The sequence below is a fragment of the Carcharodon carcharias genome, chromosome 2, assembly GCF_017639515.1.
Source record: "Carcharodon carcharias isolate sCarCar2 chromosome 2, sCarCar2.pri, whole genome shotgun sequence".
NCBI classification, from domain to species: Eukaryota; Metazoa; Chordata; class Chondrichthyes; order Lamniformes; family Lamnidae; genus Carcharodon; species Carcharodon carcharias.
In genome coordinates this window covers 3479804-3507408 of record NC_054468.1, presented here as the reverse complement: position 1 = coordinate 3507408, position 27605 = coordinate 3479804, and the positions used below count along the sequence as shown (strand labels likewise).

At 47.1% G+C, this 27605-nt stretch overlaps 1 protein-coding gene across 3 annotated transcripts in view; it reads left to right on the top strand.

Moving 5' to 3' along the window:
• The window catches only part of LOC121292992 (LIM domain containing preferred translocation partner in lipoma), a 525780-nt gene extending 500444 nt beyond the window's left edge, over positions 1-25336 (top strand). For all 3 annotated transcript variants that reach the window (XM_041215543.1, XM_041215524.1, XM_041215533.1), the window contains exons 9-12: positions 7128-7306; positions 8378-8498; positions 12297-12684; positions 24769-25336. In XM_041215543.1, coding sequence (XP_041071477.1) covers positions 7128-7306; positions 8378-8498; positions 12297-12425 — 429 coding nt within the window. In that variant the 3' untranslated portion in view covers positions 12426-12684; positions 24769-25336. The remainder of the gene's footprint in view (positions 1-7127; positions 7307-8377; positions 8499-12296; positions 12685-24768) is intronic.
• Positions 25337-27605: the final 2269 nt, after the last annotated feature.

Below are 27605 nucleotides of genomic sequence, written 5' to 3'. Positions count from 1 at the left end.
CTCTTCCCTATGCGGGACTCCCGATCCCGCTTGCAAAGGGTGCTCCCTGTCCCCCGAATTATTGAATTATGTTTTCTCTACTCATCTCCTTGTATCCCCATTCCCCCCACTCCACACCCCGCATCCACCCCCCCCCCCCCCCCCCCCCCCCAACTATTTGGACAGCCTCCTACTTCAAGGTGGCTTGGTCCACATTCAGGCTGTCCTTCTGACTGTCGTTATCCTTATCCTCACAGGTAGCAAGTACATTGGACCTTTTGAGTAGGATCAATTTCTGTGGTTCCACATTCTCTATCTCACCTCATACTTTGTAAACTATCTGTCATGCCAACTTATTCCAAACCTGTACCTCTCCATGAGGTATGACCAAAGTCTGGAGCACACTGCCCAGACACTGATCCTGTCCCTACTTGTCAGAGTGTCTCCAACTCTGTGCCAGTGAGATTTGTGATGGTGACATTTACTGCACAAGTGTTTATTGAAGACAGCCTCACTGTTTGTATGACTACATACCGCAGTCTAGAAACACAACCTGCTCTGCCATATCTAAATCTAGATTATTTATATCCACCTTTTAGTTTGATGTATGTTCTTTTTTTCTTTATCTACTCATTAACCTATTAGCACTAAAACACGTGACAAAAGTTTTAACCATCTATTGCATGGGATTGCCACATGCAACACTCCCTCATGCCAAATCCCCAAGGGACAAAGGGAGGATTCCTGCACAGACAGCCCTCTACCAGGGGTGCAGGCTCCTCCACACAGCAGGACGGAACATCACAGCATGTCCAGACGGCCGGTAAGGACAAGTAAGTGCAGGGTGTGCAAGAGCAGCTCACACAGGAAACTCCTCCGGGCAGAGTGGAGTGGCACAGAGGGGATTTCCACGAGGCCTCTCAGATTGTGGGGCCGAGGCACCTGAGGAAACTTTCATTGCCTGGCACCGATCAGAAATTCTGTCTTTTATGAGCTGACAGAGTACAGTGCTTGTCGTACTCCGACTTTTTTAGAACTGAATGAAAATTAGGACATGATTGCATTTCAATCCATTCAATGGACAAGATGGGCCGAATGGCCTCCTTCTGTTCTGTAACATTTCTATGGTTCTGTGGTTCTAATCCAAACACTGTTCAGACGGGAGCCCTCCACACACCTGAGCCACCTCGACACCTTGAGTATACTCAAGCATCACTTTAAGTGTCTCTATGGCTTTGGCCGCAAAGCTGGACTCTAACCAGGGACTCATGTCAGGCAAGCTCTTCCAGCAACATCCAGTCCACTCCTCCACCATGCAGTACACCTCCAGCTCTGGTCACCTTGACAGCCAGAGCCCTCTCTCCTCCTCCAGCCACAAAATCCTTGAAGCTTCTTCCACCCTTTTTAAAATTCTATGTTAAATTCCAAACATTAAACTAAATTCACCACTTGCCAGCAGGTTCCCACTATCACCAAATTCACATCTTTTTCACAAATGAAAAATGCTGCAGATGCAAGAAATCTAAAATAAAGACAAAACAAAAGTGCTGGATAAACTCAGCAGGCCTGGCAGCATTTGTAGAAAGAGAAACAGGGTTAACATTTCAGGTCTGTGACCTTCCTTCGTTCTGAAGTTCATCAACCTAAAACGTCAACTCTTGTTTCTCTCTCCACTGATGCTGTCTGACCGACTGAGCAGTCACTTATATAAATGGCTGCACTCCATTTATAAACACTTAGCGTGACCACAGTAACCCACTGCTGACCCATGCACTGCAGAAAGTGGAAATACGGATTGCACTTAATAAGATGGACTGCCTGAGGAAGCATTAGTGCAGCCATTAGCAGGGTTACTGACGCTTTTGAGCTTCAACCTGCTTCACCATAGACACTTGGCTTTGCTACTTAAGCAGAAGATGTGGGATGGGGACAATGGTCATTCTAGCTGACCAGACGTTCGTCCAACATTTCCCTTTAAGTAAAGAAGATAGAGCTTCATATATCTTCCAGTTTGTACAAAAGATGTTCAAAATTGTGTAAGAGGCTTAAAAGGATTGAAGAATTTAGAAATTGTAATCTGGTATATGTTAATATTATTTTTGCAATCACTCTCTAACTTGCATTAGTGTAATCAAAACCTCCTGCTGAAGGTCACACAATCTTCAGAGAAATTGATGTAGATAGTACGAATGGAGCTTAAATAAACCCATATGGGCTGTTGAACACATAAACTTCGATTTTGTTTTAAACTCAACAAATTGCATTGACCATATTTAGGCAACTGATGCAGCCGTTGTCTTAATCGGCTACTTTTACATTCAATTGTTTATAGTGTCCAGAATTAAAAGTACTTGTGCAATTATGTGACACAGTGTTGGCCATTGACCTCTGACTCCCTCGTTCCAACTCAAACTTGGTTTCTTGCCAACAAATGCTGTTTGATCGGCGGTTTGAAGTTTCTCATCTGTCGAACAGCTCCTTGGAAATGTTTCTATGTAAGGTCAATTGACATTGGCAACAGCACTGTGCCAAAAGAGAGAGAGGGACCAGGGCCAAGTGGATCAGAATATTTTAGAAAATATGGAGCCAAGATGGGTGGGTGGAGTTCAGAAGCAAATCGACCATGAACTAATGTAATGGTGGGCAGGTCTGAGGGGCTGAGTGGCTACTTCTCTTTTCCTGTTGCTGCAGTGAAGCCCTGTGCGACTCAGTCAGAATAGTAAAGGGTGCTTTGAATGGAATACAAGGGGTGGAAACCCTTGCTCCAGTATATAAAGCTTTGGTCAGACCCCATCTGGAGTAACTGCATTCAGGTTGAGGATTCAGAAAACAGAGAGGAGGAATAAACAGGTCACTCTCAGTTTGCCAGGCTGTTACTAGTGGAGTACCGCAAGGATCAATACTTTGGGTCCAGTTGTTCACAATCTATATCAATGATTTGGATGTGGGGACTAAATGTAATATTTCCAAACTTGCAGATGACACAAAACCAGGTGGGAATGTGAGTTGTGAGGATAATGCAAAGAAGGTTCAAGGGGATATGGACAGGCTGAGTGAGTGGGCAAGAATGGCAGATGGAATGTAATGTGGATAAGTGTGAGGTTATCCATTTTGGTAGGAGGAACAGAGTTGCAGAGTATTTGTGAGGGAGGGAAATGATGTCTAAAGGGATCTGGGTGTCCTTGTTCATGAATCACTAAAAGCTAGCATTCAGGTACAGCAAGCAATTAGGAAAGCAAATGGTATGTTGGCCTTCATCACAAGAGGATTTGAGTACAGGAGTAAAGATGTCTTACTGCAGCTGTGTAGAGCCTTGGTGAGACTGCACATGGAGTATTGTGTACAGTTTTAGTCTCCTTATCTAAGGAAGGATATATTTGCCATAGAGTGAGTGCAACAGTGGTTCACCAGACTGATTCCTGGGCTGGTGGGACTACCTATGAGGAAAGATTGAGGTGATTGGGCTTGTATTCTCTCGAGTTTAGAAAAATGAGAGGTGATCTCTTTGAAACTTACAAGATTCTTAAAGGGCTGGTCAGGGTAAATGCAGAAAGGAGTTTCCTGTGGCTGGGAAATTTAGAACCAAGGGACATGGTCTCAGAATAAGAGGCAGTCCATTCAAAACTAAGATGAGGAGGAATTTCTTCACTCAGAGGGTGGTGAATCTTTGGAATTCTCATTCAATCATTAAGCATATTCAAGACAGAGATCGATAGATCAAGGGATATGGAAATATTGCAGGAATTTGGCATTGTAGTAGCTGATTAGCCATGATCTAGTTGAATGGCAGAGCAGGCTGAGGGGCTGAATGGCCTACTCCTGTTCCTATGTTCAGTTCTGGGCATCGCACCTCAGGAAGGAGATATTGACCTTGGAGGGAGTGCAGTACAGATTCACCAGAATGATATCAGGGCTTAAAGAGTTAAATATATGTATAGAAGATTAAGTGGTGATATAACCAAGATAGAGAGAGATAAACGATTTCCTATGGTGAAGGAGGAAAGTCCAGAATAAGGAAGGATACCGTTGCTAAGGCACCAAGACTGGTTGACATGCACCTAAGGATACTGAAGGGAGTGAGTGGAACTTGCAGAGCCAAAGTTCATACACCCTTGACTGTAACCACTTTCTCAACCTGTCCTACCGCTTTCCATAAGACCATTAGACATAGGAACAGAAGTAGGCCATTCAGTCCATCGAGTCTGCTCCACCATTCAATGAGATCATGGCTGATCTGATAATCCTCAACTCCACTTTCCTGCCTTTTCCCCATAACCCTCGATTCCCTTACTGATTAAAAATCTGTCTATCTCAGCCTTGAATATACTTAATGACCCAGCCTCTACAGCCCTCTGCGGTAAAGAATTCCACAGATTCACTATTCTCTGAGAGAAGAAATTCCTCCTCATCTCTGTGTTAAATGGGTGACCCCTTACTCTGAGATTATGCCCTCTGGTCCTGGATTCTCTCACAAGGGGAAACAACCTGTCAGCAGCTACCCTGTCAAGCCCCCTCAGAATCTTATATGTTTCAATAGGGTCCCCCCTCATTCTTCTGAACTCCAATGAGTACAAGCCCAACCTACTCAACCTCTCCTCATAAGAAAATCCCTCCAATACCCGGAATCAACTGAGTGAACCTTCTCTGGACTGCCTCCAATGTCAGTATATCTTTCCTTAGATAAGGGGACCAACACTGTTCACAGCATTCTAGGTGTGGTCTAACTAGTGCCTTGTATAGTTTTAGTAAGACTTCACTATTTTTATACTCCATTCCCTTTGAAATAAAGGCCAACATTCCATTTGCTTTCCCTATTACCTGTTGAACTTGTATGTAGCTTTTTGGGATTCATGCACAAGGACCCCCAAATCCCTCTGTGCTGCAGCTTTCTGCAGTCTTTCTCCATTTAAATAATATTCAGCTCCCTATTCTTCCTGTCAAAGTGCATAAGCTCACATTTTCCCACATTATATTTCATCTGCCAAGTTTTTGCCCACTCACTGAACCTGTCTATATCCCTCTGTAGACTCTTTGTATCATCCTCACCACTTCCCTTCCCATCTATTTTTGTATCACCTGCAAACTTGGCGATAGTACATTCATTTCCCTCATCACTCTAGTCCTGAAGTAGGTCTTGAACCCATGACTTCTGACTCAGATGTGTGTGTGTTATAAATTGAGCCACAGCTGACACGTGCTTAAACTTTGTGTCTTTAATCGAGTTAAATGTCCCAACGCACAAAGCAGGAGCATGATGAAACAAAATTTGACACCAAGCTGTATAAGGAGATATTAGGATAGGGAACTAGGTTTTTAGGAGCATCACAAAGAAGTTGGAGTGATTTAGGGAACAAATTCCTGAGCTTAGGTCCTTCTTCTTAGGCTGTCCCTCGGAGTAGAGGATGACTTGCTTCCACACTAAGAGATCAGTTCTCAGGTGACTGAAGAGTCCAATACGTGACCTACAGTCTCTGCCACAGGTGGGGCAGACAGTGATGTGGGGACCCGGTGGGTGGGGTGCCCGGGTTGCCATGCGCACCTTTTGCTGTCGATGCTTAGCTTCAACTAACCCTTGGCGATGAGACTCGAGGTGTTCAGCTCCTTCCCGGATGCTTTCCCTCCACTTCAGGCTGTCTTGGATCAGGAGTTCCCAGACTTCGGTGGCGATGTTGCACTTTGTCAAGGAGGCTTTGAGGGTTTCCTTGAAGTGTTTCCTCCACCCTCCTGGGGCTCGCTTGCCACGTTGAAGTTCTGAGTAGAGCACTTGTTTCAGGAGTCTCGTGTCAGGCACGTGGACGATGTGACCTGCCCAGCGGAGCTGATCGAGCCTGGTCAATGCTTCAATGCTAGGGATGTTGGCCTGAGTGAGAACACTGACGTTGGTGCACCTATCCTGCTAATGGATTTGCAGGATCTTGCAGAAGCAGCTCTGGTGGTCCTTCTGCAGAGTTTTGAGATCCTGCTGTACATAGTCCGTGCCTCTGAACCGTGTAGGAGGGTGGGTATCACTACAGCTCTGTAAACTGTGACCATGCAGCTGATTTAAAATTGAATGAACAACAAGCAGGAGGTCTGCACCTGCACAGTTCTCTTTAGCTTTATTGGCAGGCATTGCCAAACAGGCAGTGTAACTTGGGCTGCTTGGAAAGTTGTTTTAAATGTTGCCTCAGTTTAACAACACAGTGCTGTCAGGTTTTACTGACATTGTATTCACTATCCACAATGCAGTCTCTCTGCATTGGGTTGACCAATCGCAGCCTCTGTTCAATCCACAAGCATGAGCAGAGCTTCTTGTTGCATATCAGCTTCGTTCTCTACCTTGCTGTCAGATTGACATCTCTGTCCTCTGCCTGTTTCAATGTTCCAGTGTTCCAGTGTTAGTGCTACAGTGTTCCAGTGTTACAGTATTCCAGTGTTACAGTGTTCTAGTATTCCAGTGTTAGTGTTACAGTATTCCAGTGTTCCAGTGTTAGTGTTCCAGTGTTACAGTATTCCAGTGTTACAGTATTCCAGTGTTAGTGTTACAGTGTTACAGTATTCCAGTGTTCCAGTGTTCCAGTGAAGGGCAACACGAGCTCAAGGAAGAACATCTCACCTTTTGATTGACTTCAACATTTTCAAACCTCAATCTCTGCTCCCCCTCCCCCCCCAATCCCCATTTTGTTCCCTTTCTCTTTTTCCAATTTGCTTTTGTTTTCTCTCTTGATTTTTCTTTCAGAATGCAGCTGTTCATCATTCTGCCATTCACACCTCCTTTAGACACATCCTTTGTTTCTTTACTGTCCTGTTAGCATCCCTTTGGCCTTACAGCATCAACCCTTTTTTCTCATTTCCACCCAATCACAGGCCTTTGCTCTGTCTTTTTTGCCCCTCCCCCTTTCACTTGCTTCAAACCTGTTTAGGTTTCTAACTTCTCCCAGTTCTAATGAAAGGTTAAAATAAAAACAAAATACTGCAGATGTTTTAAAACTGCAAGCAAAATAGAAAATGCTGGAAAACCCAGCATGTCTGGCAGCATCCTGTGGAGAGAGAAACAGGGTTAATGTTTCAGGTTCAATATGTATTCACAATATTTATTTTGAGATTTTATTGTCAAGATTAACTGTTCTCACTATCTAACCTCTGCGTTCTCTCTGTCTCCGACACAGAACACCCTGGAAAAGTGTAGCGTTTGCTCTAAGCCGATAATGGAGCGAATCTTGCGTGCGACAGGCAAGGCCTATCACCCACAATGCTTCACCTGTGTGATGTGTCACCGCAGCCTCGATGGGATCCCCTTCACTGTCGATGCATCCAATCAGATTCACTGCATTGAGGATTTCCACAAGTACGTAACTTAAACAATACGTCACTCACAAATTAATATCCTTACACACCTCGGGAGCAATCCTCTGCCGCTAATTTAATAAATAACCTCAATAATAACTTAACCAATACTTCAACCAATAACTTATTAATATTTGAATGCATTTTATCCTCAATAACGACTAGTGATCTGCTATGCGGGAAATAATCAGGATAATTGATCAAGTAAAAAAATTTGTCATAGCTCTCACTGAGGGACAGTTCCTGAAGGTGTTGACTCTCACTGGGGGACAGTTCCTGAAGGTGCTGAATCTCACTGGGGGACAGTTCCTGAAGGTGTTGAATCTCACTGGGGGACAGTTCCTGAAGGTGTTGACTCTCACTGGGGGACAGTTCTTGAAGGTGTTGACTCTCATTGGGGGACAGTTCTTGAAGGTGCTGAATCTCACTGGGGGACAGTTCCTGAAGGTGCTGACTCTCACTGGGGGACAGTTCCTGAAGGTGCTGACTCTCACTGGGGGACAGTTCCTGAAGGTGCTGACTCTCACTGGGGGACAGTTCCAGAAGGTGCTGACTCTCACTGGGGGACAGTTCCTGAAGGTGCTGACTCTCACTGGGGGACAGTTCCTGAAGGTGCTGACTCTCATTGGGGAACAGTTCCTGAAGGTGCTGAATCTCACTGGGGGACAGTTCCTGAAGGTGCTGACTCTCACTGGGGGACAGTTCCTGAAGGTGCTGAATCTCACTGGGGGACAGTTCCTGAAGGTGTTGACTCTCACTGGGGGGACAGGTGCTCAGGTGCTGACTCCTAAGCTTGTTGTCACATCTTCATTTAGATTCCTCTGTCAAAAATATGTGGCCTAACATTGTACAAAGTCTTCGCTGGTGACACGAGTGGTATAGGTGCAGCCGTTACCCACCCCCCACTCCACTCCCCCACCTCCATCCCCTTTGGCTGAAGCGGGAGGAGGTTTGACCCCCCCCCCTCCCCCCAGGATATCATTCATTAAATCCACCGAGCTGTTGGTCCAACAGAGCGTGGCCTGTTGTAACCAGGTTTAATCATTCTGATCCTCGCCTCCTGTTCCTGTAGGAAGTTTGCTCCAAGGTGCTGTGTCTGCAATGAGGCCATCATGCCAGCCCAAGGTCAGGAGGAAACTGTGCGTATTGTGGCTCTCGACCGTGATTTCCACGTGCAATGTTATCGCTGTGAGGTACGATCACTGACATTCATATATCCAAAAACACGGCACTGGCAAAAAGACATCTGCGGAGAATAATTGCCATACTCAGTGACCGGTGTCCGCGGTGGTACCATGTGTGTGGCTCAGTTGCTCTCTCCGAGTGGTTCAAGACCCACTCCAACCACCTACATGATTATCCAGGCTGACACACCCAGCACAGTAATGAGGGTCAGTACTGAGGGAGTGCTGCACTGTCAGAGGGTCAGTACTGAGGGAGTGCTGCACTGTCAGAGGGTCAGTACTGAGGGAGTGCTGCACTGTCGGAGGGTCAGTACTGAGGGAGTGCTGCACTGTCAGAGCGTCAGTACTGAGGGAGTGCTGCATTGTCGGAGGGTCAGTACTGAGGGAGTGCTGCACTGTCAGAGGGTCAGTACTGAGGGAGTGCTGCACTGTCAGAGGGTCAGTACTGAGGGAGTGCTGCACTGTCAGAGGGTCAGTACTGAGGGAGTGCTGCACTGTCGGATGGTCAGTACTGAGGGAGTGCTGCACTGCTGGAGGGTCAGTACTGAGGAAGTGCTGCACTGTCAGAGGGTCAGTATAAGGGAGTGCTGCACTGTTGGAGGGTCAGTACTGAGGGAGTGCTGCACTGTCGGATGGTCAGTACTGAGGGAGTGCTGCACTGTCAGAGGGTCAGTACTGAGGGAGTGCTGCACTGTCGGATGGTCAGTACTGAGGGAGTGCTGCACTGCTGGAGGGTCAGTACTGAGGGAGTGCTGCACTGTCAGAGGGTCAGTACTGAGGGAGTGCTGCATTGTCGGAGGGTCAGTACTGAGGGAGTGCTGCACTGTCAGAGGGTCAGTACTGAGGGAGTGCTGCACTGTCAGAGGGTCAGTACTGAGGGAGTGCTGCACTGTCAGAGGGTCAGTACTGAGGGAGTGCTGCACTGTCGGATGGTCAGTACTGAGGGAGATCAGCACTGCCGGAGGGTCAGTACTGAGGGGGATCAGCACTGTCAGTGGGTCAGTACTGAGGGAGTGCTGCACCCGTATTTATATAGCACCTATAAGTTATAAAACACTTAAAGGCGCTTTACAGGAATGTTCTAAAGCAATAATTAACAACAATCTAGATAAGATGATGTTAGGGCAGGTGGCAAAAAGTTTGGTCAAAGAGAAGAAGACACTTCAAGAACTGGAGAGTTTGGGGAAGGAATTCCAGAGCTTCGAGCCATGACAGCAGAAGGCACAGCCACCAATAGTGCAACAACAAACAACAGGGTCAAGATGCCAGAATCGGAGAAGCATAGACATTCCGAAGGGTTGTTGCGCTGGAGGATTTTACACAGATAGGGAAGCCAAGATGATGGAGGAGAATTTTAAAATGGAAGCATTGTCTGACCGGGAGCCAGTGCAGGTCAGCGAGCACAGAAGTGATAGATGAACAGGGGTTGGAGCCCGAGTTAAGACACAGGCAGCAGATATTTTGGAGGGTAGAATTTGGGAGTCCATCCGGGAGTGGAATGGAATAGTCAAGTCTACGGGTAACAAAGGCAGGAATGAGGTTTTCAACAGCTGATGAACTGAGGAAGGGTCAAAGTCGGACCACAATATCACAGTATCTCACAAGGAGGTCATTCAGCCCATCGAGTCTGCACTGGCTCTCTGAGAGATCATTCCACCTACTCCCACTCCCCTGCCTTAACCATGTCAAGAAGATGGAGGCAGGCAGCCCAGAATCATAGTCAGAAGCTAATCTTGGAATAGATGTAACACCATAGTTACAAATAGTCTGGTTTAACTTCAGACAGGGAGGTGGATGGAGGTTGTTGCTAGGGGATGCAACTGAGAGTGAGTTTTATTGAACTAGGGCACCAAAGATGGGGGTGAGGATGTGGTTGAACAAATCAGTATCTGCAGAAATGTTATGGTGAATGTTTTCCTACATTACATCAGTGACTGCATTTCAAAAGAACTTCAGGCTTTAAAGCACTTAGGAGTGATCTGAGGAAGTGAAAGGTGCTATAAAAATGCAAAGTCTGTTTCTTATTTGGATGAAAAATTGCAAACAGGAGGAGACCATTCAGCCCCTCAAACCTATAGGTAGAAGATTGGCGAGCTAACAGGAAGCAGGGAGCTGGCATAAATGGGCCTTTTTCTGGTTGGCAGGATGTGATGAGTGGTGTGTCTGGTGCTGGGGCCTCAACCTCTTACAATTTATATAAGTAACTTGGATGAAGGGACTGAAGGGATGGTTGCTGGCACAAAGATAGGTAGGAAAGTAAATGGTGAAGAGGACATAAAGAGGCTACAAAAGTGACATAACTAAGTTAAATGAGTGGGCAACTATCTGGCAAATAATGTGGGAAAATGTGAAATCGTTCATTTCGGCAGGAAGAATAACAAAGAAGCTTATTTTCTAAATGGTGAGAGATTGCAGAGCTCTGAGATTCAGAGGGATCTGGGTGTCCTAGTGCATGAATCACAAAAGGTGAGCATGCAGTTGTAGCAGGTAATTAGGAAAACTAATAGAATGTTATCATTCATTGTGAGGGGAATTGATTACAAAAGTAGGGAGGTTATGCTTCAGTTGTACAGGGCACTGGTGAGACCACATCTGGAGTATTGTGTACAGTATTGGTCTCCTTATTTAAAGAAAGATGTAAATGCGTTAGAAGCAGTTCAGAGAAGGTTTACTCAACTAATATCAGGAATGAGTGGGTTGCCTTATGAGGAAAGATTGGACAAGTTAGGCTTGTATCTGCTGGAGTTTAGAAGAGTAAGAGGTGACTTAATTGAAACTTTTAAGATCCTGAGGGGACTTGACAGGGTGGATGTGGAAAGGATGTTTCCTCTTGCGGGAGAATCTAGAACTGTTTAAAAATAAGGGATTGCTGAGTTACGACAGAGATGAGGAGAATTTATTTCTCTCAGAGGGCCATGAGTCTTTGGAACTCTCTCGCTCAAAGGTGGTGGAAGCAGAGCCTTTGGGTATTTTTAAGGCAGAGCCACATAGATTCTTGATTTACAAGGGGGTGAAAGGTTAGCAGGGTTAGGCAGGAATACGGGGTTGAGGTTACATTCATGGCCTCAGTGAATGGTGGAGCAGGCTCAAGGGACTAAGTGGCCCACTCCTGCTCGTAATTCATATGTTCGTATAACCTGTTGCAACTTAGAGTCATTACCTGGCTGGTGTGTAACTTACCTCCATTTACCTGCCTTTACTCCATATCCCTCATTAACTTCACCCAATAAAAACCTATTTATCTCAATTTTGAAAATATCCAACATCCACAGCTTTTTGGGACCAGAGAGTTTCAGATTTCCACTGTCCTTTGTGTGAAGAAGTATTTTCTGATCCGCCCCCTCCACAGCTTCCCTCCAGTATTAGAATTAAACTCCCTTTTTCTGGACTTACCCACCTGATGAAATAGCTCCTCTGTGTCTACATTATCAAATCCTTTAATTGTGAAGTGTAGAAACATTTGGAATTTGTTGCTATAAAAGGAAGGAATCTCAGTAAGTCGCTTCTGTGCCTTTTCCACATCAGGTGCTGATCCTGGTGATGGTGCTAATCTCCACAGCTCTGCTATCCCAATGGGAGGCGATGTGCAGCGGGACCTTAATGTGCCCAAAGCCCAAGGCAATGACTGTGTCCTAAATGGGCTCAATTGCAGGATGTGGGTGGAACAACATCACCTGCATTGTTACACAAACAACCATCACTACCTGGTTGGCTGCACCTTTCTGCTTCCAGTGCTGAGTTTATCCCCCTCTGTTACTGCTTTTTCTCCTCATGCTCTCCTCATTGACCATTCTGGTTTTATTGCAGGACTGTAATATCCTCCTGTCAGATGGAGACACTCAAGGATGTTACCCCCTGGATGGACACATCTACTGCAAGAATTGCAATGCCAAACGTATCCAGACACTGACCGCCAAGGCCACCACTGATCTCTGATGACCCCAGACAGCCCACTGATCCATACTGCCCAGTAGGAGCAGCACGTCAACCTGCGGTGACTTGACTTCCCCACTGAGTTTCCTTGAGTTGGGAGCTCCTTACCAAAGATCAGGCAGTTAGCAGAATGCTGCGCCTCTCCCGCTGCTCTTCCTCTTTCCTGCTTACCAGCCACAGCCTTACTTCTGCCAATCACGCTGCTGCCTCAGTCGATATAGACACTTCCTGTGACACAGCTTCAGCTTCATTCTGGCTGCCTGTAAGTTACTGCTTTTTGGAGGAGGTTCAGGGGTTTAGTGTCCTAGTGTCATTGATTAACCTGTGGAGCTATATTTCTCCAGTATGGATGAACTGTCTGCCGCATCTCTGACTGTCTCCGGAAACTAACTCCCCACAGCCTGCTTGCTATTATCTTCTCAGTACAGAGTGCAGTGGTTTTGAGTAATTGAAATAGAGTGGATGGGAAGCTAGTGGAAACTTGTTAACCAGAGCATTGAAAATAGCCCAACAAGGAAATTAGTGTTTGTCACTCAAAGCACCACCTCCCAGTCTTCTCTCCAGCTCTGTTTCTCTATCTGTCTCTCTCTGTTTCACCCTCTGTCATGCACTGTCTGTCTCCAGCTCCATCGCTCTCTAGCTCTCTCTCTTTCGCTGTCACTGTCTCGCTCTCTCTCCCTCCCTCTCTCTCTCTCTGTTAAGCTCATTTCTCTTTCCCTTGGTCTCTCTCTCTCTCTCTCTCACATTCCCTTGAGTAGAAAAGGTCTAGCTGCTGTTTGGAAATTATCCTGTGAAATAGTAGGGAGCAGCCTGTGGCCTTTTTTTTAAACTCTAATCCTACGATTTCCTTCCATTATACATTACACAGGGATATAAAATTCCTTTTGATTTGATTGTTGGCCCGATGGGATAACATTGCAACCAACCTCCTGGGATGGTGGACAAATCCCAAGCGGGAATGGTAGTATTCCAGACTCGATGGTAGGCCCTCAGCGAGTGTTGGTGTGGCGCCATTTTACACTTCTTCCCCTCTGTCCTCAAGGAGATGGTGAAAATTGAGACCACAGACTGGGTGGAATTCCCTGCCCTCTAACATACACACCCTGACAATCCTACATTTACTCTCCTAAAAGGGCCAAGGGCGGTGGCGATGTGGGGGTGGGGGGAGGGGGGGTGGATTTCATTCCAGATCCTCTTGATCACGTTCTTTACACCAACGTGAAATCAGAATTTCAGGAGAACTCGCCAAGCAAACTCTATCCCATGGCGTTCAGGAAGAGTTTAACTAACACTTAACACTACAAAATGTGAAATTTAAAGAGAATTTATAAAACCCTCTGAATCTTAAGAATATTTTAGAGCAAATAACTGTCAATTGAGGGAATCCCGCAGTTAAGTTCAATCCCTAGAGCCGCAGACTGCAGTTGTTTCACTGCTCGGTCACCTAATCCCAGCTGCTGTGGCATTAGGTCCAACAGATGAAATAAAGACTGGGTCCATTCTCCTGGGCTCTGTCCAATGAATTCAATTGTGAAGTGTGTTTGTCCGTCCAGATATATGGATCTTGAAATCTCACTGACTCAGCCATAGGCCCTCAACAGGGAGGGACCCACTAATACTCCTCTTGCAATATGGTCAGGTTCTGGAGGGTGACATGCTCAGCAGAGGGTTGGATGCCATTATACTGTACCCCCTGAGGAAGAGGGTGCTCATTATACTGTACCCCCCGAGGAAGAGGGTGCTCATTATACTGTACCCCCCGAGGAAGAGGGTGCCCATTATACTGTACCCCTGAGGAAAAGGGTGCCCATTATACCATACCCCCGGAGGAAGAGGGTGCCCATTATACCGTACCCCCTGAGGAAGAGGGTGCCCATTATACCGTACCCCCGGAGGAAGAGGGTGCCCATTATACTGTACCCCCGGAGGAAGAGGGTGCCCATTATACCGTACCCCCGGAGGAAGAGGGTGCCCATTATACCGTACCCCCTGAGGAAGAGGGTGCCCATTATACCGTACCCCCGGAGGAAGAGGGTGCCCATTATACTGTACCCCCCAAGGAAGAGGGTGCCCATTATACTGTACCCCTTGAGAAAGAGGGTGCCCATTATACTGTACCCCCTGAGGAAAAGGGTGCCCATTATACCGTACCCCCTGAGGAAGAGGGTGCCCATTATACTGTACCCTGGGAGGAAGAGGGTGCCCATTATACTGTACCCCTCGAGGAAGAGGGTGCCCATTATACCATACCCCCTGAGGAAGAGGGTGCCCATTATACCGTACCCTCGGAGGAAGAGGGTGCCCATTATACTGTACCCCCCGAGGAAGAGGGTGCCCATTATACTGTACCCCTCGAGGAAGAGGGTGCCCATTATACTGTACCCCCTGAGGAAGAGGGTGCCCATTATACCGTACCCTCGGAGGAAGAGGGTGCCCATTATACTGTACCCCGGGAGGAAGAGGGTGCCCATTATACTGTACCCCTCGAGGAAGAGGGTGCCCATTATACTGTACCCCCGGAGGAAGAGGGTGCCCATTATACTGTACCCCTCGAGGAAGAGGGTGCCCATTATACTGTACCCCTCGAGGAAGAGGGTGCCCATTATACTGTACCCCGGAGGAAGAGGGTGCCCATTATACTGTACCCCAGGAGGAAGAGGGTGCCCATTATACCGTACCCCGGGAGGAAGAGGGTGCCCATTATAGTGTACCCCTCGAGGAAGAGGGTGCCCATTATACTGTACCCCGGGAGGAAGAGGGTGCCCATTATATCGTACCCCCGGAGGAAGAGGGTGCCCATTATACTGTACCCCGGGAGGAAGAGGGTGCCCATTATACTGTACCCCTCGAGGAAGAGGGTGCCCATTATACCGTACCCCCAGAGGAAGAGGGTGCCCATTATACTGTACCCCAGGAGAAAGAGGGTGCCCATTATACTGTACCCCAGGAGGAAGAGGGTGCCCATTATACTGTACCCCTCGAGGAAGAGGGTGCCCATTATACCGTACCCCTGGAGGAAGAGGGTGCCCATTATACTGTATCCCGGGAGGAAGAGGGTGCCCATTATATCGTACCCCCGGAGGAAGAGGGTGCCCATTATACTGTACCCCCGGAGGAAGAGGGTGCCCATTATACTGTACCCCCGGAGGAAGAGGGTGCCCATTATACTGTACCCCAACAGGAAGAGGGTGCCCATTATACTGTACCTCAACAGGAAGAGGGTGCCCATTATACTGTACCCCCCGAGGAAGAGGGTGCCCATTATACTGTACCCCTCGAGGAAGAGGGTGCCCATTATACTGTACCCGGGAGGAAGAGGGTGCCCATTATACTGTACCCCCCGAGGAAGAGGGTGCCCATTATACTGTACCCCAACAGGAAGAGGGTGCCCATTATACTGTACCCCAACAGGAAGAGGGTGCCCATTATACTGTACCCCAACAGGAAGAGGGTGCCCATTATACTGTACCTCTGGAGGAAGGAATTGTTTGTACCCCACTCCAGAAGGGGAATACTGCAAGGACAAATAGTTGCTGTTGGGGTTGAGGGTATGGATATGATTGGATCAGAATGTTATTGGTTTCCACAGGACAGGATCCAATTTGTGTAAGATCTACTCACCCTCAGTATAACAACTGTGTTTGGTTTTAGTTAACTGATTCCTTTCGACAGACAAGTTCAATCCTGAGCTGGACTCAGTCCAAAGAATGGGCATGATTCCATCTTTACCAGCCACATCCCTCAATGCACACCTAGTACTGTTGCAGTGATTTGCAGCTGAAGGCTATGTTGAAAGCAGAGAGTGATTCTAGTGCTAGAGAAAATAATTTGCTGAACGATGACAGTGGTTTGTGTTGGTTATATTGTGATCAAAGGCCATTCATTGAGCAGGGGACCAAAAAAAAATGTCCTCTCTAACTGGCGCCAGGCAAGCTGGGGTTTGTGACACTGAATGTGGTGCCTTCCATTTTGCAGACTCAACAGGGAAGAGATTTTATTTTTGAATGCATTAGGTGAGAATTGGAAAGCTTAGATGAAAGAAACTTTGTAATCCTGTGCCTCACACACAGACTGTTTTCACATCTTGTTGAAAAGTCCCCCATGGTGAAAAACCCACTGCCAAAAGTCTTTGTGATTGAAGAAAATTCTTGTTGGAACCTTTGTGATCCTGAAGGACGTTATATCAACAGAATCTATCTCGTTTACTGCTGAAGACTGTGTTCCTTCGCTTCTCCTGATGGGATATTAATCATCCTCCCCCCTCATTGAAAACACACAACATAGGCAGCAGGGTCTTCTGGTCGTTTGAGTGAGATTTCAAACATCACAGCTATACTCCCAGATTGTAAAGGACCAGGGCTACATACTGAGAGTTGTTGATGGACACAACAGAATTTCAACAGAAATGGTACCAGGCATTCCAGCTTTGAGCTTATACAGGAAGAAATAATGTTTGCTTCTGGCACTTTATAAATGTAAAAAGTAAGCCTTATTTAGCTCTGGGAATCTTTATTGGAAATAGAATAAACAGACTGACTTTCTAAATATCTAAACTCCAAACATAGAGCAGAGACCAACATTCCCTGAGCCAATATAGAAGCCAATCTTGCCAGGAATTTCATGGAAAAGGAAGCCATATTTCCGATGTGGGAAACATCCATACCTGACAATAGTTTCTGCACTCAGACAGTCCTGAGGTGTGGAGCCTCTCAGAACTTTACCTTTCCCTAAAGACTTATTTCAGATTGTACTGCATCAGCATTGAGATTCAGAGCAACGCGACAGATATTTAATTGTGTGGATGCAGTTAAAGCTTTGCACTGTCTGTGTTGGGTAGTGCAGGGATTGAGAGGCTGAGTAAATTGGGCCTACACTGTGAGTGTAGAAGAATATGAGGCGACCCCATTAAAATGTTATACAATTTGGAGAGGGTGTGGCTGGAGAGTCTAGAGATGGAGCCCCCAGTCTCAGGATAAGGGCCTGAACTTGGCAGTCATCAGGCCTGCGAGATTGGCAGGCCCGTTAGTGGATGGGAAATGGGCCACTGGCCGTGATCGGTCCCCGACTGCGATTTCACCCCGGCTGCCCAATTAACAAACAGCGTGAAACAGGCTCTGAAATGCTCAGCGCTGCCAGGGTGGGGTGGGGGGCGGGGTCAGGAGGAGGGCGGGCTTCTACTTCACCGAGTGTGTGGGTGAGTGCTTCGAGAGAGCTCCCTGAAGACAGACAGCTGTCCCCGGGAGCTGCAGACCTGCACAGAATAAAAAACATGACAAAAATGCTGCAAAATATGCTGCAAACAGCTGAAAGCACACCTGATTAAAAAAAAAAACCAGCACCCAGATATCTCTCTCTCTTTTTCAATCGGAGATTTCACCCCGCCCTGGATTGAGGTTTGAACAGCAACGTGGATGCTGCCTGGGAGAACGGTCCATCCGACAACCCGAAATGTGGACAGGCCACGTAAACTTGCTGTTGATTGCATCGCTAACAGACTTAATTGGCCACTTAGTTGTCGGCGGGCACACATCCGACTAGTGTGAGTGCCCACGGTGTGAAATATGGCGCATGAGCGCGATGACATGGGGACGCTTGGCCGACCCCATCTCGTGCTATTTCACATCTGTTCTGGTCGGGCACGCAGGAAAATTCTGGCCAAGGGGTCAATCATTTAGGCCTGAGATGAAGTGAAATTGCTTCATTGAAAGGGTTGTGAATATTTGAAATTCTCTACCCCCGAAGGATTGTAGATGTTCAGTCACTGATTATATTCATGATTAAGATGCTGAATACATGGCCAGCGATGGTGGAGCAATTACAATTGGAGATGCTCAAGAGGCCAGAATTAGAGGGACGTGGGGAACTTGGAGGCTTGTAGGGGGCTGGGTGAAATTACAGAGATAGGGGTGAGGCCGAGGTTAGATTTGAAAACAAGGATGAGAATTGAGATACATACATACACTGGGGGCACAGTTTCCCACCAGGATTTTCCCATGAGCATCCTAGACAAACAGAGCCCTGTAAAATGGGTGGTTATTGATGGGGTGAAGGCTGCCTTTGAGAGAGGGGGTGAATTATGCAGCCTACCATGCCCCTCCCCTCCAGCATACTTGAAGTCCAGGATCCGGTTCCTTCCTGTGATCTGCCGGTAGTGCCAGCAGGAGGCACTACTTGCTCCTGGCACTGCTGATACTGCTCAGCAGCCCACCAAACCCGTGTCTGAGGGGCAGAAGTCCTACTCTCAGCTCGTTAAAGCTCCTCCTGGTGTATTATCACTGCCGGGCAGCCAGATTTAAAATCAGCAAGCTGCCGACTAACTTTCTGACCCGGGGGTGGGCAGGGAAGGAGGGGGAGCGCAGTTGGGTGAAGAATAGATACCCCCATAAAGTTACCCCGATAGACAATGTCCCCTTTGAGTAACCAGAGCCAGGTTTGCGCAGTTGCTAAGTCTCAAGCCTGAGCCATGTTGCCTTGGGAGGATCAGAAATACCTGGAAAAACTCAGCAGGTCTGGCAGCATCGGCGGAGAAGAGCACAGTTGATGTTTCGAGTCCCCAAACGTGAACTGTGCTCTTCTCCGCCAATGCTGCCAGACCTGCTGAGATTTTCCAGGTATTTTTGTTTCTGTTTTTGTTTTGGATTTCCAGCATCCGCAGTTTTTTCGCTTTTATTGCCTTGGGAGGAGGTGATTTTATGGGGTGATGTCAGAGTCCTGCTTATAGTCATCTTGACCTCCCAAGTTATTCAGCACAGCCCCATGTAACACTTCATCCTTTCGTGGACTCTCTTAACCCATTTAATCTCCTTTCAAGATCCTGGCCAGTCTTGTCTGTCATGGACTCTACTGCTGGAATCTCTTTACAGATAATCCCCAAAAGAAGATGAGGTAGAGTGACTGATGTATCTGTCCATTTTCCTGTAAAGTTTGTCCTCCACACACTTTCCAGTAGCATAAACAGAGCACTGTAACATGCTGTTAAATCACAGGATGCAGTGAGGGGATTTAAAGTGATATCCTCACTGCCTGCTCCTTGCTAAAGAGAAAGTGAAGTGACAGGAAGATGTGGAGCTCTGGCAATGAATCTCCCTGATTTTTGTTCCTGGATTGGGTCATACAGGCGTTTATGTCCAAGCAGAATGGGAGATTATTCGAGCAGATTGAGACTGAATGTTTTTAGTTTTGCAGGAGTAATTGTGCACTGTTCTACTGCTAGAAAAGTCAATTCTGACTGTGCAAGATCTCTTCTCTAATGAAGAACACTCAGTGGTGAGGATACATTAATAGACCAGAGCAGGTGCTCAGCTGAATTTGACAATATCCACTAATAAATTGTGTCAGAAGTTCATCTCAGGAACCCATTTTAACATGAAGATGGGCATTTTAAAAAATCTCCCAGTGTGATCTGGTGATACAAACTGCATTAATATTGTGTGAGAGACTGGAGAGAGCAGCTGCTTCACAATAATGAAGTGATCATTTCTAATGATCCTGTTGTTCTTTCATCAAGAACTATATATGGTCCCTTGAAATTATCTAAGTAAATACAATAGATCAGGTGCAGACTGTGCACAAATGTATTAGATTTGAGACTTTGCACCAAATAATTTTTCCTGATTACTGTTTGGCAGTGTGTTAATCTCGATATTATCTGCAGCCACTGCTTAGTTTCAGCGAAGTGTCATTCCATTTGAGATTATATTTGTCGATACAGATGAGTTCAGGAACATGCAATACGTTCCCGGGATATACAACACGTTCCCAGAAATAGAACATGATTTGACTGTGATAGAAAATCTGAGATAAAGAATCACTCCTAAAGTTGAGTTTTATTTCTGTCCAGTTTAAACAGTTCAGGGGTGAAGTCACAGAGCGGTGGGAGTTTGAAATTCTCCTCTGCAAGCAGCAGTTGATGCTGGGTCAGTTGTTAATTTAAATCTGAGCTTGATAGATTTTTATTATCCAAAGGTATTAAGGGATATGGGACAAAGGTGGGTACAGGGAGTTAGGTTATAAACCAGCCAATATCTCACTGACTGCGGAACAGACTTGAGGGGTTGAATGGCCTTCTGTTCCTAATTTCTTGGTAGTGAGGGGAGAACATAGATTGGTGGGGCAACAAAGAAAGGGGGAAGGGAGGGACAGGCAAGGGTTGTCATTTCTCTCAGTATTACCCTTCCTCGCAGTCTCACAGATATACAACTGGCAACATTCAGTTCAGTATTAGATGCCTTTTAATAGCACCTGCTCCCATATTTAGAACAGCTTATTTTTCACCCAGAAGTGGTTTTGGTGGTTTCCTGTAATTGTGGGTTGTTCAGGTTCAGCAGCTTTACCATCACTGACATAGGATTCATTTTTTAAAAAGCTTTCTGCCCCCCCAGGCAGATTAAATGGGGAACACAGTCCAGTCTAGTTACACTGCATCAATCCAGCTTCCCTCAATGCAAAGGAATTCCCTCCTAACGTTCCTCCTACCCCCTCCTTCCCTCCCCTCACTACTTCCCTCTGTCCCCTCCCCCAACCTGCCTCCTCTCTCCTTCCTCCCCATTCCTCTCCTCTTCCAACCTACCCCTTCCTCCCTGCTCCCTACTCTCACATTCCCACTTCTTTGTCTTCCCTCCCTCTCTTCTCCTCTTTGACTCGTTGTCAAATTGTGTTTGGTTACGCGCTCCCCTGAAGCAACTTAGGCCATGTGACACCATTAATATTACTGTAACACATTAATGGAGTAACACGGTATTAGGATGTGAGCAGCTGAGATTGAGGTGCCTTCAAGTAGGACTAAGCCAGTAAAGAGGAACTACTCTGCAGTGCTGCACCATTTCCACCAACCCCTACCAGAGCGTGCACAGTTTGTAGGTCTGACACTCTTGCTGTCACCTGTCTGGCTGTCAGAAACAGGTGGCTGACCTTCTCTCCAACAGATAAGACCGTTCTCTGAAATAACATCCAACTGCACAATACACAGAACACACTGTCAATTGACCCTCCTAGACACGATAATGATGTATGTTTTAAAATATTCTGATTAATGTCCCCAATAAAAGACAGTATTTACTCACCTTGTGATCTTCAATTGGATAAATCCTGTTATCAGTTTGCTGACTAACTATCTCTTATAGACAAGATGTTAAACCGAGACCACACCTTCCCTCTCAAGTGGATCCGAAAGATTCCCTGCCACTATTTCAAACCAGAATTACGGAGTTATCCCCAACGTCCTGGTCAATATTTAACAATCAACATCGCTTACACAGATTATCTGGTCATTAACTCAATGCAAACAGCCAGGTCCCATGAGCAACAAATTGGCAGTCATGTTAATGATCAAGATGATGATCAGCTCTCAATAATCACCAACAAAGATGTTCAGGAGACTATAGTGTCTTCTGAAGAGCTCTAGTGTTGTCTGTCACTTTCTAACTCTGGGGTATAGTACTGGTGGGGACAGGTCTGTCACTGTATACCACTGGGGTACAGTACTGATTGTTGGTACAGGTCAGTTACTGTATAACACTGGGTTACAGTACTGGTGGGGACTCGTCTGTCACTGTATAACACTGGGGTACAGTACTGGTGGGGACAGGTCTGTCTCTGTATAACACTGGGGTACAGTATGGGTGGGTCAGGTCTGTCACTGTATAACACTGGGGTACAGTACTGGTGGGGACAGGTCTGTCTCTGTATAAAACTGGGGTACAGTACTGGTGGGGACAGGTCTGTCACTGTATAACACTGGGGTACAGTACTGGTGGGGACAGGTCTGTCTCTGTATAACACTGGGTACAGTACTGGTGGGGACAGGTCTGTCACTGTATAACACTGGGGTACAGTACAGGTGGGGACAGGTCTGTCACTGTATAACTCTGGGGTACAGTACAGGTGGGGACAAGTCTGTCACTGTATAACACTGGGGTACAGTACAGGTGGGGATGGGTCTGTCACTGTATAACACTGGGGTAGAGTACTGGTGGGGACAGGTCTGTCACTATAACACTGGGGTACAGTACTGGTGGGGACAGGTCTGTCACTGTATAACACTGGGGTACAGTACTGGTGGGGACAGGTCTGTCACTGTATAACACTGGGGTACAGTACAGGTGGGGACGGGTCTGTCACTGTATAACACTGGGGTACAGTACTGGTGGGGACAGGTCTGTCACTGTATAACACTGGGGTACAGTACAGGTGGGGACGGGTCTGTCACTGTATAACCCTGGGGTACAGTACTGGTGGGGATGGGTCTGTCACTGTACAACACTGGGGTACAGTACTGGTGGGGACGGGTCTGTCACTACAACACTGGGGTACAATACTGGTGGGGACAGGTCTGTCACTGTATAACACTGGGGTACAGTACTGGTGGGGATGGGTCTGTCACTGTATAACACTGGGGTACAGTACTGGTGGGGATAGGTCTGTCACTGTATAACACTGTGGTAGACTACTGGTGGGGACAGGTCTGTCACTGTATAACACTGGGGTACAGTACTGGTGGGGACAGGTCTGTCACTGTATAACACTGGGGTACAGTACTGGTGGGGACAGGTCTGTCACTGTATAACACTGGGGTACAGTACTGGTGGGGACAGGTCTGTCCCTGTGTAACACTGGGGTACAGTACTGGTGGGGACAGGTCTGTCACTGTGTAACACTGGAGTACAGTACTGGTGGGGACTGGTCTGTCTCTGTATAACACTGGGGTACAGTACTGGTGGGGACTGGTCTGTCACTGTATAACACTGGGGTACAGTACTGGTGGGGACGGGTCTGTCACTGTATAACACTGGGGTACAGTACTGGTGGGGACGGGTCTGTATAGGGAAAGGGACTGTACAGACTGTGTTCCGAGCAGAGCAGGGCAGGATATTGGCCTGAATCAGTCGGTGTCTTTGAAACAGATCCAGGACCTGAATTTTGCGTTTGTTGTAGGCGCACGATTGGCTGGCCCGGAAGTGGATACAATATGAGCTTCCAGACGTGAACACAACTGACTCGCAGTTTCACACTGGCTGGCCAATCAACTGGCGGCCAGCGTGAAACACACGCTGAAAGGGGCTCAGAGCTGCCGGGGCCGGGGGTGGGGTGGAAACGGGGTTGGGGGTGGGTCAGTGCAGGAAGGGAGTGGGCACCAAGGTAACTGAGGGCCAGGGCAGGTGGTTTATGGTGAGCTACCTGAAGGCTAACACCTGCTGTGGAGCAGCCTCAGGGAGCTGCAATGTTGCTCAGAGAAGGATGCCAAAAAGGTGAAGGCCGCCTGGCCAATCAGCCCGTGTGCCAAGTGTAAAAGCGCACGGGCCACTAAAAATCCAGGTCGGTTGGGGCTTTAATTGGAACTTTGCTTATCGGCAGGTGGTCTTCCAGCCCCCACGTATTGCTGCTGACTGACCTGGCACAACACCACCCATAGCGTCGGGGCACCCGCCTGATGTTTTCTCGTGTGTTTCACACTAGCTCAGGTTGGCCATGTGTCCGGTCACAGCACCATAAAGTCCCAGTCCTGCTCCTTGTATGGTGAATGAGTTCACATCACGATTTCCTTGCTTGTGTTTTTATCTTGTGTTTAGACTTGACTCTTCTGGAGATTACTTGTTGCCCTTTCCCGTCACTTTCAGTGCTCTGTGTAATTAATTTTGGGGATATTTGAATTCTATGCAATGAACTGAAAGCTGCTTGCTGCTACAATCATTTATATAATGCTGGTTGTTTTCCAGTGTCTACATCAGTGTGTTTATATAATCTTGTCCCTTCACACTAAACTGAACCTGTTGATGTCAAGATGGCTTCATGTCGCCACCTGGTGGTTTTCAGGGGCTGTCTGGTAAATTTGAACCCACTACTTGCAATTTGTGTTTTCAGAAAGTCTTTAAGCCCAGACCATGATTCCCAAACCAAAGCAAAAACGTCCCGGACTCAGTGCCTCTTAGGTAACTGAGGGAGACACCACTTTAATCAAATATTAACTTTTAAAACCCTTTATAAAAAAGCACTATTATTACGCCAGTGTATTTATAATCAGCTGTAATGGCCTGAAGCTAACCATGGCAAGATTCTGAACACAGCATCTTTCTAGAGTCAGTTTCAGATCAGTTACTATCTGTGGAATATATCAACACTTGTTTAATTGTCTATTATTGCTTCCATTACTGATCCTACACTAAATATCACAGGGCAAATTACAATATTATAGGGCACAGCTCGATATTAAAGGGCACTGTACAATTACAGGATTGACTATAGCTGCAATTAATTTGTACGTTTACTTCCTACTATCTTAAAAACAACGTCTTTGGTAAATTCAGTTTCCTGTGTCTAAACAGCAAAACAACATTTAATCTGCTTTCAGTGTAATGACAGCAGCAAGAAAACTCGATCTCTGAGATGGTGCCAACCCTAATAACCACCCTGCAGTTAAACAAGTTAGTGAGTATATGCCTTAAAATGTAATCCGAAAGTGGCTTCTTTATAAATTGTACACGGTGGCTGTAGCTCATTCTCACACCATACAGTCCCATACACTGTTATTGGCTGACACGTGATTATTTTCCCTGTTCCTGGTCACAGATCAGTTGCCCTTACCCCGTCAGCAGCTTTCACCCCAGTTACTGCTGAAACTGCTGCCTTCAATCAGAGAGGAGCAGGATTTTACAATTAGCCTCACTGTTCTTCAGCTAAGGAAATGGAAAAGATTGAACAGGAGTCATACCCCTGATGACAACGCCAGTAACCTCGACTAGAACACTTGTGTATTAGGCAAGGACAAAACTGTTACCAGTGAAAGTCCGTGTCTGTGTAACCCAAAACCCAGTGAGAGTCAGCACCTTCAGGAATTGTCCCCCAGTGAGAGTCAGCACCTTCAGGAACTGTCCCCCAGTGAGAGTCAGCACCTTCAGGAACTGTCCCCCAGTGAGAGTCAGCACCTTCAGGAACTGTTCCCCAACGAGAGTCAGCACCTTCAGGAACTGTCCCCCAGTGAGGGTCAGCACCTTCAGGAACTGTTCCCCAATGAGAGTCAGCACCTTCAGGAACTGTCCCCCAGTGAAAGTCAGCACCTTCAGGAACTGTTCCCCAATGAGAGTCAGCACCTTCAGGAACTGTCCCCCAGTGAGAGTCAGCACCTTCAGGAACTGTACCCCAACGAGAGTCAGCACCTTCAGGAACTGTCCCCCAGTGAGGGTCAGCACCTTCAGGAACTGTTCCCCAATGAGAGTCAGCACCTTCAGGAACTGTCCCCCAGTGAAAGTCAGCACCTTCAGGAACTGTTCCCCAACGAGAGTCAGCACCTTCATGAACTGTTCCCCAACGAGAGTCAGCACCTTCAGGAACTGTCCCCCAGTGAAAGTCAGCACCTTCAGGAACTGTCCCCCCAGTGAGAGTCAGCACCTTCAGGAACTGTCCCCCAGTGAGAGTCAGCACCTTCAGGAACTGTCCCCCAGTGAGAGTCAGCACCTTCAGGAACTGTCCCCCAGTGAGAGTCAGCACCTTCAGGAGCTGTCCCCCCAGTGAGATTCAGCACCTTCAGGAACTGCCCCCCCAGTGAGAGTCAGCACCTTCAGGAACTGTCCCCCCATTGAGAGTCAGCACCTTCAGGAACTGTCCCCCAGTGAAAGTCAGCACCTTCAGGAACTGTCCCCTAGTGAGAGTCAGCATTTCAGGAATTGTTCCCCAGTGAGGGTTGGAATTTCGGGAACATTGATGTGGCTCGAGTTATTGATGGGATTCATGGGTCATGGCACCAGATTAGGCTTGAGTTTTTCTTGCTGTGTTCAAGCACTGTACAGTCCAATATGTCTAGGAATTGTCACCTTTGTCACTCTGTGGGTGTTAGGCCATTTGAAAATGTTGTATTGCATTTTTGTCAGCCCTGGATCAATCCCCTGGGTACAGGTCTCTGTGTAAAGTCATTAGCAATTTTGTCCCAGATGGAGCCACTGATTACTCCCGGTGTCATTTACAGATTGAACATAAATGTTTACATGAGAAGATATTAATCTTAACTGGGCAGGTTGTATCAATGAGAAGGTTTGCTGGGTTAGATCTGTGGGAAGTCCTGCAAATAGGTTTGAAGATTTGACATCTGAAGTTATACTGAACTGCTAGATTCAACATATTTCATGCTTAGGTTGTGTTGTTCACAGTAAATATCGAAGCACATTGGAGAAGGGTGGGTTGAGAACAATCCCAGTGCCCTCCCCCCCCTCCCCCCCACTTCCTCATTCGGAACCAGCTTACAACAGATTCCTCTCCAATCCATTGCAACTCAACCCAACCCAGCCCAACTCAACTCAGGTTAAACCCGTTCAACCCAACCCAAACCAACTCAACTCAAACCAATCCAACCCAATCCAGCCCAACCCAACTCAACTCAACTCAACTCAACTCAACTCAACTCAACTCAACTCAACTCAACTCAACTCAACCCAACCCAGCTTAAAACTGTTCAACCCAACCCGACCCAAACCAACTCAGTTCAAACCAGTCCAACCCAATCCAACCCAATTCAGCCCAACTCAACTCAGCTTAAAACTATTCAACCTGACCCAAACCAACTCAACTCAAACCAGCCCTACCCAACTCAACCCAACCCAGCCCAACTCAACTCAACTCAACTCAACCCAGCCCAACCCAGCTCAACTCAACTCAACCCAAACCAGCCCAACCCAACCCAGCCCAATCCAACTCAACTCAACCCAACCCAGCCCAACTCAATCCAACCCAAATTAACTCAACCCAAGCCAGCCCAACCCAATTCAACTCAAACCAACCCAACCCAACCCAACCCAACTCAACTCAACCCAACCCAACCCAACCCAACTCAACTCAACCCAGCCCAACTCAACTCAACTCAACCCAACCCAGCCCAACCCAACTCAACCCAACCCAACCCAACCCAACTCAACTCAAAGCAACCCAGCCCAACTCAACTCAATTCAACCCAACCCCGCCCAACCCAACTCAACTCAAACCAACCCAGCCCAACTCAAACCAACCCAAACCTACCCAACTCAAACCAATCCAACCCAACCCAACTCATCTCAACTCAAACCGACCCAGCCCAATTCAACTCAAGTCAAACCAACCCAGCCCAATTCAACTCAAGTCAAACCAACCCAGCCCAATTCAACTCAACTCAAACCAACCCAGCCCAACCCAATCTAACTCAACCCAGCCCAGCCCAACCCA